The sequence below is a fragment of the Myiozetetes cayanensis genome, unplaced genomic scaffold, assembly GCF_022539395.1.
Source record: "Myiozetetes cayanensis isolate MyiCay16 unplaced genomic scaffold, myiCay2020 scf26, whole genome shotgun sequence".
NCBI classification, from domain to species: domain Eukaryota; kingdom Metazoa; phylum Chordata; class Aves; order Passeriformes; family Tyrannidae; genus Myiozetetes; species Myiozetetes cayanensis.
Window position 1 is genome coordinate 3,060,841 of NW_026087477.1, and position 13,303 is coordinate 3,074,143.

The following is a 13,303-nucleotide window of genomic DNA, read 5'->3' on the forward strand; positions in this document are numbered from 1 at the left end:
TGGAACAGCATCACCATCGGCATGAGCGCGGCTGAGGGCCGGCCCCGGTGCCGGTGGGGCGGTGGCGGCGAGGCGGTTCTCCGTGCCCGTGCTGAGGCCGCCGGTTACCGGAGGCTGCTGCGAGCCCGAGCCGCCGAGGTGGAGGCGCTGCGGGGGGCGGTGGGTGCGTTACACCGGCAGCTGGAGGGGTTGCGGGACCGGCGGAGCGGGGAGCTGGCTAAGTACCAGGTGCGGGATGAGAGGGGGTCTGGAAGTGCCTGGGGGGCTGGGAGGGAGCGGGGGACTGGGATGGGAGGAGGGGGTGGATGCTGGGGAGGGTGGTGCCGGGGCTGGATGCCTGGAGGGGTGGGGCGAAGTGGGAGGATGGGGAGGGGCGGGGTCAGGGGGTCCCCGTGGAGCTGAGGGGCCTGGGGAGGCAGCGGGAGGCTGGTATGGGGATGTTTGGGTGGGGCGGGGGCTCGGGTGTCCTTGTGGGTGGGTGTTGGTGTGGGGCTGAGGATCCCTGAGGTCCGTGCGGGGCGGGGGCCGGGCCAGAGATCCCGGGAGTCCGTGTTAGGCGGGGTTCGGGTCGGTGGTGGGGGTCCGTGCGGGGCTAGTGTCAGGCTGAGTGTCCCTGTGGGGAAGATGTTCGGCCGGGCTGCTCGGGGGTCGCCCCGCGGTCTCGGCAGTGCTGACGGCCCGGCTCAGGAGCGGGTGGCGGAGCTGGAGCGGGAGATCGGGGCGGCGGAGGCGGAGATGGCCCGGTGCCTGCGGGAGTACCCGGCGCTGCTGCGGCTGCGGATGGCACTGGAGGCGGAGATCGCCGCGTACCGGTACGCGGGGGGAGGCGCGGGGGGCGCGGAGAGCGCGGGGCTCACATGCCGGCGCTTCTCTTCCAGGGAGATGCTGGAGAGCGAGGAGCTGCGCCTGGGCGGTCTGGCCCCGCCATGACCGGACCGCTGGAGCCAGGGTCCTATCACCGGACCCGCCGTGACCACCGGACCCCCGGCACTGTGACCGGACCCTCAGCCCACCACCAGATCCCCTGTCCCGCTGTGATCGGACCCCGGTCCCTCCACCGAACCCCAGACCCTCGACTCCTGTGCCCCAGGACCCCCGACCCCGGGCCGTGGTACCCTCGGACCCTCTGGACCACTCGGGACGCACAGAGTCCTGGTCCTTCTGTCCCCCACCGTGGCACGGACTCCCGGACTCCTGTGCCCCCCGCCTGCCCCCTGTCCCAGGACCCCCAGGAGGGCAGTGCCCATGGGGCCACACACTCACCAGCCTCTCTGGGGTGGGGGTCCCGGTGGGGGTCCCAGCCCAGACCCGTGCAGAAGCACTTCAATAAAGCTCCGTGGCATCACCCGGAGCAGGCCCGTCTGGGGGTTGAGGGGGTGGGAGGAGCATCCTCTGCTCTCCGGGGGTCTGTGGCAGAGTAGGGGCCCGGGGGTGGCTCCAAGGGGAGGAGCTCATGGAGGGGTCTGGGCTCCATCCCGCATGGTGCCATCCCTGGCCCTGGGCTGGGCACCCCCACAAACACTGAGGGGGCACATTGTGGGGGCCCAGACACAGCTCTAGTGGGAGCTCAGCCCCCCAGTGCTGCCGGGTGGCCCCTGGCACCCCCACTGGTGCCATGGCCATGTCCTACCCTAGGCCTCGTGCTCCTGGGGTCAGGGTAGGACCCTGCTCCACAGGACATGGGGACAGGGCACTGCCCCTCAGGACTTGTCCCCTGGGTGCTGCCCCTGAGGCTGAGGATGTTACCCCACTTCAGCCTCCAGAATGGAAGCAGATCTGGGGTAGTTGGTGAGGATTAAGGGGAGTCAGTGAGGATTAGAGGTGGTCCAGGGCACCTATGGGTAGCTGGCAGGGCTGTGGGGACCCTCCCCCTGGGCTGTCCATGAGCTGGGCTGGAGCATGTGGGGAGCCTGTCCCAGTCATATAGAAGGACCCTAGGGCCAAGCCCTGCACTGGCCAGGAGCCCCCTGCAGATTTTGTGGGGGCCCAGCACCCACACAGACACAGACCAGGGTTTGTAGTAGCAGAACCAAGCCCAGTGCTTTAATAGGGGGGAAAAAACCTTTTTAACAAGGGAAAAAGCCTTTTCTGAGCAGTACAAGGGAGAGCACCAGGGTGCTGGTGCTTGTGGCTGTCCCATGGGGGTCCCCCAGAGGTTTGGGGGAGGGAAAGGAGATGTCTGTGCGTGGGGTCAGTGTGCTCAGAGCCAGCATTATTGTGGTGCATTGAGGTCCTGCCAGGGGCTCCAGGGGCTCCAAGCCGGGGGGGTGTAGGGGTCCCGGCAGCTGATGCGCACTCGCTGTGCACCCACTTGCACCTGTGTCTCCTCCACGCCCTCCACGAACCGCTCAACCTGCAAAGGGGGCAGGTCATGGCCTGGGCAGATCCTGGGAGTAGGGGGAAGCCATTGCAAAAGAGTGGGGGGGCAGAGCTGGGGGAGCAGAGGTGACAGCCAGGGGTGACAATTCGTTGCCTCAAGGAGAGAAGCAGAGGAGTGGGGAGGGGGCCAGGGCTGAGCCTGCAGAGTCCCTGTTCCCAGTGCCCCCCTGGCACAGGGAAGAGCCCGGGCTGGGGCAGGGTGGGTGCATGAGGGGTTACCTGGGTGCCGTTGGGGAGCTCGTACTGTAGATGGTAGAGCAGCGAGAAGTAGGACTTGGGGAGCTGCCAGGAGGCTGGGGGTGCCCAGGCCAGGTGGAGCTGCTCCCCCTGCCACCGCAGGGTCAGCTCCTGGGGCGGGTCAGGACGCACTGCGGGCAGAGGGGGCTCAGGATGGGGGCTGAGACCCCATCAGAGCCCCCGGTGCCCTTTGAACATCCCCATCCCTCGGGCTGTTGCTGCCCTGAGCTCACCAATGTCACGGAGGAAGAAGTGCCTGGAGAGGCTGAGGTAGGAGGTATCTGAGAGCCCCTCCAGGTGCAGCTGCAGCGGACGCAGCTCTTCACCGAAGGGGCAAAATGAGGGGTCGGCCAGGCTGATGCTGAACTGGCCGTGGCCCCCGGCCACTGGCACCCACAGGCCCACGGAGCCATCGCTGCAGGGAGGGAGGTGTGAGCACGTGTGAGGGCTGGGCAGCCGAGGGGCTGGGCTGGGCTTGGGAGGTCCCAGGGCACACACCTGTGTGTGAGGCGGGCACGGAAGATGGCAGAGGGGGGCCCGGGCCAGGAGCAGTGGAAGGAGCCGTAGTAGGACTCAGCCTGGCAGGTCACGTCGATCTCCTCTTCGTCTGGGGGCCAAGGGGGGTCAGGGCTGCGTGGGGCCAGGAGCAGTGCCCCCTCCCTGCACAGGACTGGCGAGGCTCCCCCAGCCCCAAAGCCCTGCCTGCTGCGTTCCCACGGACAACACGCGAGCAGCTCCGGGTCCCCAGCCTGTCCCCTGCCCCCCATCATCCCCCCCTCCGGGCTCTCCCAGCAGTGTCCCCCCTTACAGGTGCTGCTGACCACCACGTAGGTGGTGTCCAGCAGGACTGGGCCGGCCCAGCAGCTGTAGTTGCCCGTGGCTGGCAAGTCCAAGCCGAGGATGGTGAGGTTCTGGCCCTCGGCCACCAGTTCAGCCATGGGCTCCTGCTCCCCGTTCAGTGTCCAGCTGATGTGTGGCTCCAACGTGTCACACTGCACCACCACATCCCCGTTCAGCTTCCCCACCTGACTGGAGGTGAGAGGCAGAGCCTGAGGTCAGAGATGGGCTGTGATGGGGGCAGCTTGTCCCTCACAGCAGCATGGGGCTGGGTGCCTCTCAGCCATCCTGCCCCACAGTCCCCACCCTGCTCCTGCACCCCAAATCCATTCCCACCTGCTCCATCCATCACCCCACATCCATTCCCCCTCTCCCTCACCCCACAGCCACCTCTCATCACCCTCATACCCTCTCTCAACCCCCTGAGCAGAGCTGTCCCAAGCCCTGTCAGAAGGATGCAGGACAGGTGTGCCCCCCACTCCCTCCAATCGGTGTGAGATCCCTGCAGCCCCCTCCCACTGGGAGGTTCCCCCTCCAAGGCCTCCCTTGTGCCCGGGTGGCAGCAGCACTCACACTTTGGGGGGAAGGCAGTCAGGGTGTCCACAGGCACGAGGCACAGCACCAGCCCCACCAGGCTCAGCATCTGGGAGGGGAAGGGAAGGGTAGGGGAAGGGCAGCCCCAGGGTGGGGGGCTGGACATACCCCGGGAGAGGGGCAGAGCCAGCAGGGGCAACAAGGGCAAAGTCCCTGGCCCTGGGAGTAGCATCCCTGAGTAGGACACCCTCGAGATCCCCCGCCGTCATCCCAGGACCCCCCACCCTCCCGTGCTCTGCCTACCTCTGTGCCTGACGCTCCAGTGGGCACGGTGGGGCCGGGGGCTGCCAATTTATACTGGGCTGGACTCCATGGGGGTGCCCCAAGGTGCAACCACAGCAGCATCACAGTTCTCAGAAGTGGAGAGAGGCTGTGTGGGACCCACGCTCAGCCCCCCACCCACCCAGCCCCGGGACTCACCGCTGGTACTTCCCGGGCAGGGGTCACCAGGCACCTGCTGCCCTGCCCTGACCGCTGGAGGACGGGTCAACCCAGGAATGGCCAGGCGAGGGGCAGCAGGGGGCAAGCGGGATGGTGCCGGGGTCCTGGCCGGTCCCAGCTCCCCCAGAGGAGTCCCGAGCCCTGCACCGCCCCAAGGGTCTGCACATCGTCACATGCCCCACAGAGCCCCCACAGCACCCTGCCGTGGGGTGGGACCATCGGTGGTCCAGTGGGACCATCTGAGGTCCATCAGCGCTGGCCCCTGAGGGCCAGAGCGGGGCTGGGCCCTGCTGCGTGGGCTGCAGCACAGGTTGTTTTGTCCCTTCCCTTCCCTCCCCTCCTTGGGCCACTGCACGTGCCATGAGACACCGTGCAGGGATGGGGTCACAGGGACAGAGGCCACTGTAGCCATCAGCCCCCCCCTTTGCCATTGCAACCGCTGCCAACTCAGGGTGAGGGCACAGGGCAGCCCCCCACCCTGGAAGGGGAACGCTGTGCCTGCTCATGTACTTTCTGGGGTTCCTAGAAAGCAAAGGGGAAGCGGGGGCTGCGGGAGCCTTGGGGAGCCCAGCCCTCACCTTTCGAGTCACTGTGGCCAGCACAGGGCAGTGGAGCCTCCAGGACCCTTCCTGAACAGAGCCAAGCCCCTGTGCATGGGCTGCAGGGAGGGAAGGGAGAGGCAGGACCCCCAACCCCCCAGGCAGAGGCTCAGCCCTTGGCCATAGTAGGGGACGTAGGGCTATAGGGGATTCTGAGGCTGGAAGGGGGGACCACAAGAGGGGAGGGAGGAGGGCAGGCACCTCTACTGGAGGTGCCTCCATGCCCTGTCCCATCTGGGGGGAGGAGGCACCAGCAGCAGGTTTGGGGGGCTGCTCACCCCCCCTCGCTGGCCACAGCTTCCCCTTGGCTTCTGCAGAAGAACCACAACCAGGGAAGGGAAGCCCCGGTGAAAAGGCCAGGGCTGCCCTCAGACCTTAGCATGGCTGGGGCCCCAGCATGACACTTGAAACAGAGGTGGGAGGAGAGTGAGGCCTCACAGCCAGAAACTCTCCAGAGGGAAGGAGCAGTGACAGAGCCCACCACAGCCAGACCCGTCCGCGGTGTCCCTTGGCAGGACAGACCCCACCCTGATTGGACCCCTTGGCTACAGTCACGGACACGAGGCCAGGAACAAAGGTCACAAAACTTTATACAGGAGGGACCCGTGTGTTGCCCCTCGACCCTGGGCATGGGGGGAGCAGGACAGGCAGTGCCCCCACCCCAGCAGAACCCTGGGACAAGACGGGGGGAAGGAGCCCGGTGGGGAGGGCCCCCACGACTCCCCCAGCTGGGGCCAGCACTCCCCAGTCTGTGCTCTGAGGTGCTGCGGTGGCCCCACAGCCACTGGTCCATGACTGACCACAGTGCAGCGCTGAGGCCGTGCCCGGTCAGCCCGCACCTCCCTGGGACCCTCCAGGGCTCCCCCGGCTCCAGTGTCACAGCCAAGCCCAGACAGCCCCCCTCGGGGCTCCGGTGCTCCGGCTCACTGCAGGACACAGACGTCCCCCTCCACAGCCTCCCGTCCGGCCGCCTCCTCCAGTGGCTCTGGCCCTGGCGGCGCATCCTCCGCTGCCACCATCTTCTCCCGCAGCTCCATCAGCAGGTCCCGGCCCTCGCTGGGTGGCAGGTTGCTCAGGTAGTACTGGGGGGCCAGCTCCACCAACCTGTGGGCACAGGGGGTCAGTCAGCAGTGGGGACCCCCTGGAGGGCCCTGTCCGTCCCCGTCCCCGAGCCCTCACATTTGGGGCTGGATCTCCGAGACCACACGCAGGCAGTTGTCCTGGGAGATGGTGAACTCATGGTAGAGCACCCATGGGGGCGGGCGGCGGGGGGGCGGCCGCAGCAGGTACCCGCAGGCAGGGGCCAGGTGTGCCACGTGTTTGTGTGTCAGCATCACGTAGTTGCCCGAGCCGTCAATGTCGCGTGCGACCTGGGAGCGGAGCAGGAGGGAGCAGGGTGGCTGGCACACCCCCCGCAGCCCTCCGCAGCCCCCCACAGCCCCTGGGCCCACCTTTAGGAAGTACCCAGAGATGAGGGCCCGCTGGATGTTGAGGGTGTTGGCGTCGGAGCCGAAGGCGGGCGGTGAGACTGGCAGCTCGATGCGCCGCATCACCTCCAGCAGCTCTGCGCGCACGGTGCCCGCCAGGCGCAGCTCCTCCACACCCACCCCGTGCTTCCGGCACCAGCCCTCGTCCCCGGCGTCTGCAGGACAGCAGCGTCAGTGGTGTGGGGATCGGGATGGGACAGCAGGGCCGGTGACATGGGCAGAGGGATGGGACAGCAATACAGGGACAAGAATTCAACACCAAGGTCAGTGACACGGGGACAGGACAGCAGAGCCAACGCCACAGGGATGGGGGAGCAGAGACCTCAGAGGGCTGGGGGCTCAGGGGTTACACAAGCTGGCAGAGCTCCCACGGGCTGCATCCCCTCCCCGCACCAGGGACAGGGACTGGGCTGGGGTCAGGAACACAGCTGCAGTACCGGTTCACAAAGGAGCAGGGGGCAGGTGAGGGGGCTGTGGGATGCTTGCCGTGGTACAGGGGCAACGCAGGGTGGCTGTGGGACAGCTGCAGGGGTGCAGGGGACACTGAGGGGTCTGTGGGATGCCCACAGGAGTGCAGCCCCCCGCCCTCAGCCCCTGCCCATGCTCACGCTGCTGGAAGGCATTGAAGATGTTGATGAGGGTGAAGTGGTCCCCGTTGGGGTGCAGCAGTGCCCGGCGGCGCAGGGCCACGGCCTCCTCCAGGTGTGTGGATGGGGGCACGAAGCAGGGGGACACTGAGGGTGGGCAGGGGGGTCACGGTGTGCCCCCAGCACCCCCCTGCAGTGCTGGCTGCCCCCGCACGGTACCTGTGAGCATGGCAGCCAGGCTGACCATCTCCTCCACGCAGTCGAACTCGCAGGAGGCGATGAGGGCCTTGGCCAGCTGCGGGTCCAGCGGAAACTCTGACATGATGATCCCCACCTCTGACAGGTTCCCATCGTCATCCAGAGCCGCCAGGTAGTCCAGGTCCTCCAGCGCTTGCATCAACGACTCAGGGGCTGGGGTGGGATGTCAGGCAGCTCTGCCCACCCTCCTCCTACAGCTGCCAGGCCCCCCAGCCTCTCTCCACAGTCCAGGCCACAGTCATGGCCACGGCCAGCCTGCAGCTCTCTGGCACAGCCCCCCACAGCATGCCTGGTCCCCACCCCACCCCACAGGCTCTACCTGGGCGGTCAAGGAAGTCGCACTGGCCCATGTCAGCGATGTCCAGGCGCTTCAGCAGCAGCACGAGGCGGCTCAGGCTGGTCTCACTGACATGCGGCGCGGGGCTGGGGGGCAGGCGCTGCTCGAAGGCCTCTGAGTACAGGCGCAGGCAGGTGCCTGCAGAGAGGGGCCATGAGGTGGGACATGGCTGCGAGGGGTCCCAGCGGGTGGGACAACAGCCCCAAGGGGGGACAGCGGGGCAGACGTCTCACCTGGGGGGCTGCCAGCTGCCCGCTGCATGCGGGACTCTGCCTGGCTCCGGCTGATGGGCCGCAGCACCTGGGACTCGGCACGGATGCGGGGGTTGTACACCTGCAGTGAGGTTGTGAGGGGGACACCGCAGGGGAGCCCCCACCATCCCCCGAGGCCCCCTCGTCTACCAGTGCAGGGCCACCACTGCCACCTCCCTCATCCCAGCCTGGAGCGTCGCAACAGCTGAGCAGACCCTGCAGCCCATGCCCCACTGTGCCTGGAGCAGAGCCAACCCTCCCTGTCCCCCATGCCACTCACGCTGCGCAGCTCCAGCCCCGAGTCGATGACGAAGCGCACGGTGCCCAGAGAGAAGGACGAGTCCCCGAGCCAGTGGGTGACAATGACGCGCCGCTCCCGGCTCTCCTCGGGCGCCTCGTACAGTCGCTGTGCGGCCCGGCCCACCCCAGGGTGCAGCGGCAGCACCAGCAGTGGGCCCAGAGCCGGGCTCAGTGCCACGGCCTCCGTCTGGATGGCAGCACAGCACTCGGAGATCTCCTAGGGAAGGACAGGGGGGCACAGGTGACACCTGCTGACACCTGAAGCGTCCCCATCCCGAGGTCAGGGTGCTGCTCCGTGCCTCGCACCCGTCTTCCACTGCCCATCAGCACTCACAGCCCCTCTGCAGAGGAGCCTCAGCTCCCCTAGTTTAGTCTCCAGCATGCCTTAGCATCCTCAGGGCTCCCCACTGAGAGGGACCCCCAAGCCTCTCCCGCCCTGTTCCCCCCACGGCTCACCTGCTCGCTGGCCAGGAAGATCAGGATGTGGCCGGGCTCCTGGCGCCGGTGGATGTCCAGCACGGCCTGGCAGGCAGCGGCCACGCGCCCGCGGGCCAGCGGCTCCCGGTAGAGCAGCTGTGGCGGGGGGCTGTGGCCCGGGACCCGCACCACGGGGGGGTCCCCGCAGAAAGCGCGCAGCCGCGGCTCCAGGGCAGGGGCGGTGACCACCACGAGCCGCAGTGCCGGGCGCTGGAGCAGCACGTCCTTGAGCAGCCCCAGCAGCGCGTCCGTGGGCACCGTGCGCTCCTGCGCCTCGTCCAGCACCACCACCCCGTACTGCCGCAGCAGCGGGTCCGACGTCATCTCCCGCAGCAGCATCTCGTCCGAGCAGAACCTGCCGCAGCCCCACGCTGTCAGCGCGCACCCCCGGCCGGGGGAACGCCTCGGCCCCTCCCCACAGCAACGCCCTGCAGCAGGCAGCCCCCGCCGGCGCCACTCCCCGGCGAGGCCCGGCTGGATTAAGGGATTACGGGAGCTCAGCAGGATTAGAGCGCTGCACTCCCAGCATAGGCCTGCCGGGCTCCGTCCCTCCCGTACCTGAGGATGGTCTCGGCGGTGCAGCAGTCCTCGTGGGGCACGCAGTAGCCCACCTCGTGGCCCAGGTTCAAGTCCATCTCATCGGCCACGCGCAGGGAGAGGCTGAGGGCGGCCAGGCTGTGGGGCTGGGTGCAGGCCACCAGCCCGTGGGCGAACTGCAGGGACAGAGCGTACTCGGCGCACCACTGCGGGATCTGTGAGGACAGGGTGGGGGTCAGCGCTGCCTCAGGACCAGCCCCTCGCTGCTGTGTCCCTCCAAAGGGCACAGGGATCCTCTCCAGGACCTTTGGGGTCAGGGGCTAACCAGAGGCATTCACAGCCCAGGCAGGACCTTCCCTCCCTACTCCTTTCACCTCTGAATTCCACAGCCTGTGACAGGAGCCCCACCACCCCACACCCACAGCTTCCTGCCCTGGTATGGCACACCACAGCCCTGCTGTCACATTAGGGATATGGGAGAATGGCCCAGGAAAACCCTCAGAGAGTGACAGGGAAGGGAGCATCAGGGAGTAGTTGCTGGCCAAGTGCCCAGCTAGGCAGTGTGGGACAATGCCAGGGCCACACGGATGTCCCTTGGGCACTGGGGACCAGAGTCCTGCTTTACCCTGTCCCTTGGGTCCCCCATGAGAGGTGCCCGTGCCCCCAGTGTCCCAGTGCCCTGCAGGGACTGTAGGCAGGGTGCTGCACCCAAAAACACCAGCCCTGGGGCCCACACAGAGGATTTATTCCCCAAATCTATCAGGGCTGGCTGAGCCCAGGAACTCAGCAGGTCACACCCAGGGAGGTGATTTGGGCGAGTGCCCCGAGCCCAGGGCCCACACCCCAAGAGCCCAGGGCCAACAGTGCTGACCCAGCCCAGTGCAGTCCCACGGCAGCTCCAGCGATCCCTCCCTGGTCAAAGTCCCTGGCGCTGTCCCCGGGTGCCGCCAGTGGCTGCCGGGTGGGACCAGCTCCCTGGAGTGGGTGGGAGGGAAACCTCAGCCCTGCCACCGGCCCTGCACCGGCCACAGCTGTGGGAAGGGGCCGTTCCCCCCTCCCCGTGCCCTCTCCCGGGCCAGCTGCTCTCGCGGCAGTGCTTCCCGGCTCGTGCCAAGGCTTTGCCCGGGGCCCAGCACAGGCCCCGGCACATCCCAGCCCCCGCCCAGCCCCGCCGGGCTCAGTGCAGCGGCCCCAGGGCTCCGGTACCCCCTCCGTGTGTTCCAACGGCTCAGGTGCTTCCGTGGGCCCCGGGAGGACCCGCGTGCAGTGCCCGGCGAGGCCGGACACCCTCCTGCCCCTCACCTGGGTGCTCTTGCCGGTGCCGGGCGGGCCGGACACCAGGACGATGCCGCTGCTCCCCTCCAGGTGCTCCATGAAGCTGTACTTGGTGGTCCAGACCGGCAGCTCCCGGCGCTGCCGCAGCAGCTCGTAGTAGCGGGAGGAGAAGGGCAGCCCGTCGTAAGGGTTCACCTCCAGGTCCCCGTCGCAGCCCAGGGACGGCTCTTCATCCTCCTCCTCCTCCTCCTCCTCCCCCAGCGCGGAGCCGGGGTCGCTCGGCCCGGGCAGGGGCCCCGGGGCCCCGCAGCCGGCCATGGCGGGGACACCGGAGCTGCGGGGGCGGAGCGGCACCGGCGCTGACCCACCCTCCCCTGCGTCCCGGGAAGGAGCCGGGGTGGCCCAGTGCCACGTCTAGTGCCGCGGGCACGGGGCAGGGGGGCAGCGACAGGGGCGGGGGGTGACACGGCCGGGGCGCGGGGAGCAGGCACGGAACGGGGAGACCAGGACGGGTCACCGGGAGAAGCCGGCAGGACCGAGCGGGGCGCGGGGACCGGACCGGGCTATGTGTGGGGACGGGGACGAGGCACAGGGGGTACGGGAGGGGGCGGACACCTTGGGGACGCCGTTCCCGAATGCCAGGGGCCGGACCGAGCCGGCAGAGCACCTGTACGGAGCGGACGGGAGCGGGCAGTGAGCACCGGTGGGAGCGGAGCGGACGGAACCCCTGCGCCCCCGAGCTCCCGGTTCCGCTTCCGGCCCCGCTCACCTGCGCGCGCCGCCGCCCCCGCCCGGGGACACCGCCACGTGACCGCCTCGTCACCCAATCAGCGCCCGCCGGGCCGATGTCCCCGAGCGCCGCAGCCCTCGCGACCCCCGAGCTCTCCGTCCCCCGGGACCCGAGCTCCGCACCCTCACGACCCCCGAGCTCCCCGTCCCCCGATATCCCCGAGCTCTTCATCCCCTGGGACCCGAGCTCCGCACCCTCACGACCCCCGAGCTCCCCATCCTCCGGGACCTCCGAGCTCCAAAGTCCCCGGGATCCCCGATATCCCCGAGCTCCAAAGTCCCCGGGATCCCTTAGCTCCGCATCCTCAGGACCACCGAGTTCCCCATCCCCCGGGACCCCCGGCGCGCTTCTGTCTCCGGCCACGGCCTCGCCCTGCCCAGGGCCCTCCGCCGCAAGCCGAGCGCGGCTGCAGCCACAGCCTATCCGGGACTCCTACCGGGACCGGACATCCCAGTGCTGGTGCGGGTCGTCCCGCACCGGTGCCGGGTATGCTGTAGCGGGGCATCCTGTCCTGCCGTCGGGTGTACCGACCCGTACCGTAACGGTGCCGCTCATCCAGGTGTCGGAGCGGGGTGTCCTGTACTGGCGGCCCCGGCGGAACCGGCAGGTGGAGCTCCCCGACCGGCGCCGGGCAGAGCTGGGCACAGCCGGGCGGGCCCTGCGGGAGCCAGGACCGCCGCAGGCTGCAGGCAGTGAAAGCCTGGAGCCGACTGCGTTTCCCGCTCTCCGAGAGCCCCGGCACCTCGGCGTGCGCGGGCCAGTGGCTGTGCCGTGCCCGTGCCGGGGTTCTGTCCGTTTGTCCCCGGCGCCGGTGGGGATCTGGCTGCACATGCCGAGCTTTCCCGGGAGGGATGGCGACTGCCCTGGTGGCTCCCGCAGGTCCCGCCCTCGCACCTCGGCCCGGGCAGCGGCACCGGAGCACCAGATCCCCAAAAACGCGGCTCCCAAACCCACTCGTGCCCCTAGCTCTTCCTTGGGCTCATGGGTCAGTGCAGGCTGCCCAGAGCCGGCTTGGGGCTGGGGGAAACTGCAGCCAGGGGGAACCCCAGGGCAGGCTCAGGCTGATGGGGGAACTGGGGACCCGCAAAGGGTTTGGGGGGCACAGGGAAGGAGCCTGGTGCTGCGGGAGGAAGGAAGTGGCTGGTGCTGAGCCGTTGCTCTGCACGCCCTCCTGGAGCCGCGGCAGTGGAGGGCTGGGCAAGGCAGGAGCCAGGGCTGTGCCATGCACCGCTGGACCTGGTGCACCGAGGGATGCGGACGAGCCAAACCCGGCCACGGTGGCGGAGGCTTTGTCCTGGCAGCGCTGGTTTGGAGCATCACAGCCGGCAAAGGCACATGGCTCCATTTGGCTCCTCATGGCAGAGCTGTGCTCGCTCCTAGCCCCCCCGCTGCAGCCCCCCGTCCCTCTGGCTGGGAGCTGCAGCGACGTTGCTCAGCCGAGGGGGTCACAGTGCTACCGCATCACCCACGCCAGCAGCCCCAGTGACCCCGAGCTCTTGGTGGCATGGCAATTGGTGGATCGCAGGGCGGTGGGGTGGGACCCCCCCACACCCCGCTGCTCAGTAAGGAAGCAGAGGTTTCACAAGCTGGGGGTACACGTGACACAGGGAGCGCCGCAGGAGGAACTAGCAGTGGTCCTGCAGCACCCCGGTCCCGCGGCTCGCTGGCCATGGCACCCTGGCTGCCCACCAAGGAGGAGAAGTATGGCGTGGGTGAGTGAGGGGCTGCAGGCACTGGACCCTGTGAGGGTCCCCGCTCATGAGAGGGGTGCAGGGCAGGCTGGACAGGGTGCTCAGGGTGGGGTGACACTGACAGTTCCCCCTTGGCTGCGGTGGCCGGGCACCTGTGGTGCTGGGCCAGTGCCAGTGTGAGGGGATGTGGGGAGGGGGCCGGGTCCCAGGGGTGCTGGCGCTGGGT

At 68.7% G+C, this 13,303-nt stretch overlaps 4 protein-coding genes across 7 annotated transcripts in view; 2 read left to right on the top strand and 2 right to left on the bottom strand.

The window, feature by feature from the left end:
• The first annotated feature begins 11 nt into the window (after positions 1–11).
• On the top strand, positions 12–1,345 carry LOC126643108 (alpha-internexin-like). Its single transcript, XM_050321260.1, has 3 exons — positions 12–228; positions 688–812; positions 879–1,345. Exons 1-3 carry the CDS (start codon positions 22–24, stop codon positions 928–930), a joined length of 384 nt encoding a protein of 127 aa, XP_050177217.1. The 5' UTR covers positions 12–21; the 3' UTR covers positions 931–1,345.
• Positions 1,346–2,212: 867 nt separating this feature from the next.
• LOC126643250 (interleukin-12 subunit beta-like) lies at positions 2,213–4,096 on the bottom strand. Its single transcript, XM_050321508.1, has 6 exons — positions 4,023–4,096; positions 3,425–3,645; positions 3,115–3,223; positions 2,850–3,031; positions 2,554–2,747; positions 2,213–2,518 (listed from the first exon to the last, which is right to left on the bottom strand). Exons 1-6 carry the CDS (start codon positions 4,094–4,096, stop codon positions 2,213–2,215), a joined length of 1,086 nt encoding a protein of 361 aa, XP_050177465.1.
• Positions 4,097–5,659: 1,563 nt separating this feature from the next.
• Positions 5,660–11,378, bottom strand: DQX1 (DEAQ-box RNA dependent ATPase 1). Of its 4 annotated transcripts, none has more exons than XM_050321256.1 (11): positions 11,366–11,378; positions 10,624–10,930; positions 9,343–9,536; positions 8,764–9,139; positions 8,288–8,524; positions 7,990–8,089; positions 7,739–7,894; positions 7,381–7,572; positions 7,183–7,308; positions 6,267–6,729; positions 5,660–6,191 (listed from the first exon to the last, which is right to left on the bottom strand). In XM_050321256.1, exons 2-11 carry the CDS (start codon positions 10,912–10,914, stop codon positions 6,011–6,013), a joined length of 2,316 nt encoding a protein of 771 aa, XP_050177213.1. In that variant the 5' UTR covers positions 10,915–10,930; positions 11,366–11,378; the 3' UTR covers positions 5,660–6,010. The 4 variants fall into 4 exon arrangements, with proteins under 4 accessions (XP_050177213.1, XP_050177215.1, XP_050177212.1 ...); XM_050321258.1 differs by lacking the exon at positions 11,366–11,378 and having other exon boundaries at positions 6,267–6,457; positions 6,539–6,729; positions 10,624–11,341; XM_050321255.1 differs by lacking the exon at positions 11,366–11,378 and adding an exon at positions 11,212–11,304.
• A 1,619-nt stretch (positions 11,379–12,997) lies between these two features.
• Positions 12,998–13,303, top strand: part of LOC126643034 (dedicator of cytokinesis protein 2-like) — a 48,686-nt gene continuing 48,380 nt past the window's right edge. The window contains exon 1 of the mRNA XM_050321151.1: positions 12,998–13,098. Within this exon, the coding sequence (XP_050177108.1) occupies positions 13,056–13,098 (43 nt within the window). The 5' untranslated portion in view covers positions 12,998–13,055. The remainder of the gene's footprint in view (positions 13,099–13,303) is intronic.

Excerpts from the sequence above, each read along its gene's own strand:
- DQX1 (XM_050321256.1), bottom strand. The coding sequence starts at position 10,914 with ATGGCCGGCTGCGGGGCCCCGGGGCCCCTGCCCGGGCCGAGCGACCCC. Across the intron at positions 9,537-10,623 it reads GCACCGGCAAGAGCACCCAG|ATCCCGCAGTGGTGCGCCGA; the intron begins GTGAGGGGCAGG and ends CTGTCCTCACAG. Across the intron at positions 8,090-8,287 it reads CGGGGCTGGAGCTGCGCAGC|GTGTACAACCCCCGCATCCG; the intron begins GTGAGTGGCATG and ends ACCTCACTGCAG.
- LOC126643250 (XM_050321508.1), bottom strand. The coding sequence starts at position 4,096 with ATGCTGAGCCTGGTGGGGCTGGTGCTGTGCCTCGTGCCTGTGGACACC. Across the intron at positions 3,224-3,424 it reads CGTGGTGGTCAGCAGCACCT|ACGAAGAGGAGATCGACGTG; the intron begins GTAAGGGGGGAC and ends CTTGGCCCCCAG. Across the intron at positions 2,519-2,553 it reads CCCAGCCCGGGCTCTTCCCT|GCTCAGCCCTGGCCCCCTCC; the intron begins GTGCCAGGGGGG and ends GGGACTCTGCAG.
- LOC126643108 (XM_050321260.1), top strand. The coding sequence starts at position 22 with ATGAGCGCGGCTGAGGGCCGGCCCCGGTGCCGGTGGGGCGGTGGCGGC. Across the intron at positions 229-687 it reads GGGAGCTGGCTAAGTACCAG|GAGCGGGTGGCGGAGCTGGA; the intron begins GTGCGGGATGAG and ends GGCCCGGCTCAG. Across the intron at positions 813-878 it reads GCGGAGATCGCCGCGTACCG|GGAGATGCTGGAGAGCGAGG; the intron begins GTACGCGGGGGG and ends CTTCTCTTCCAG.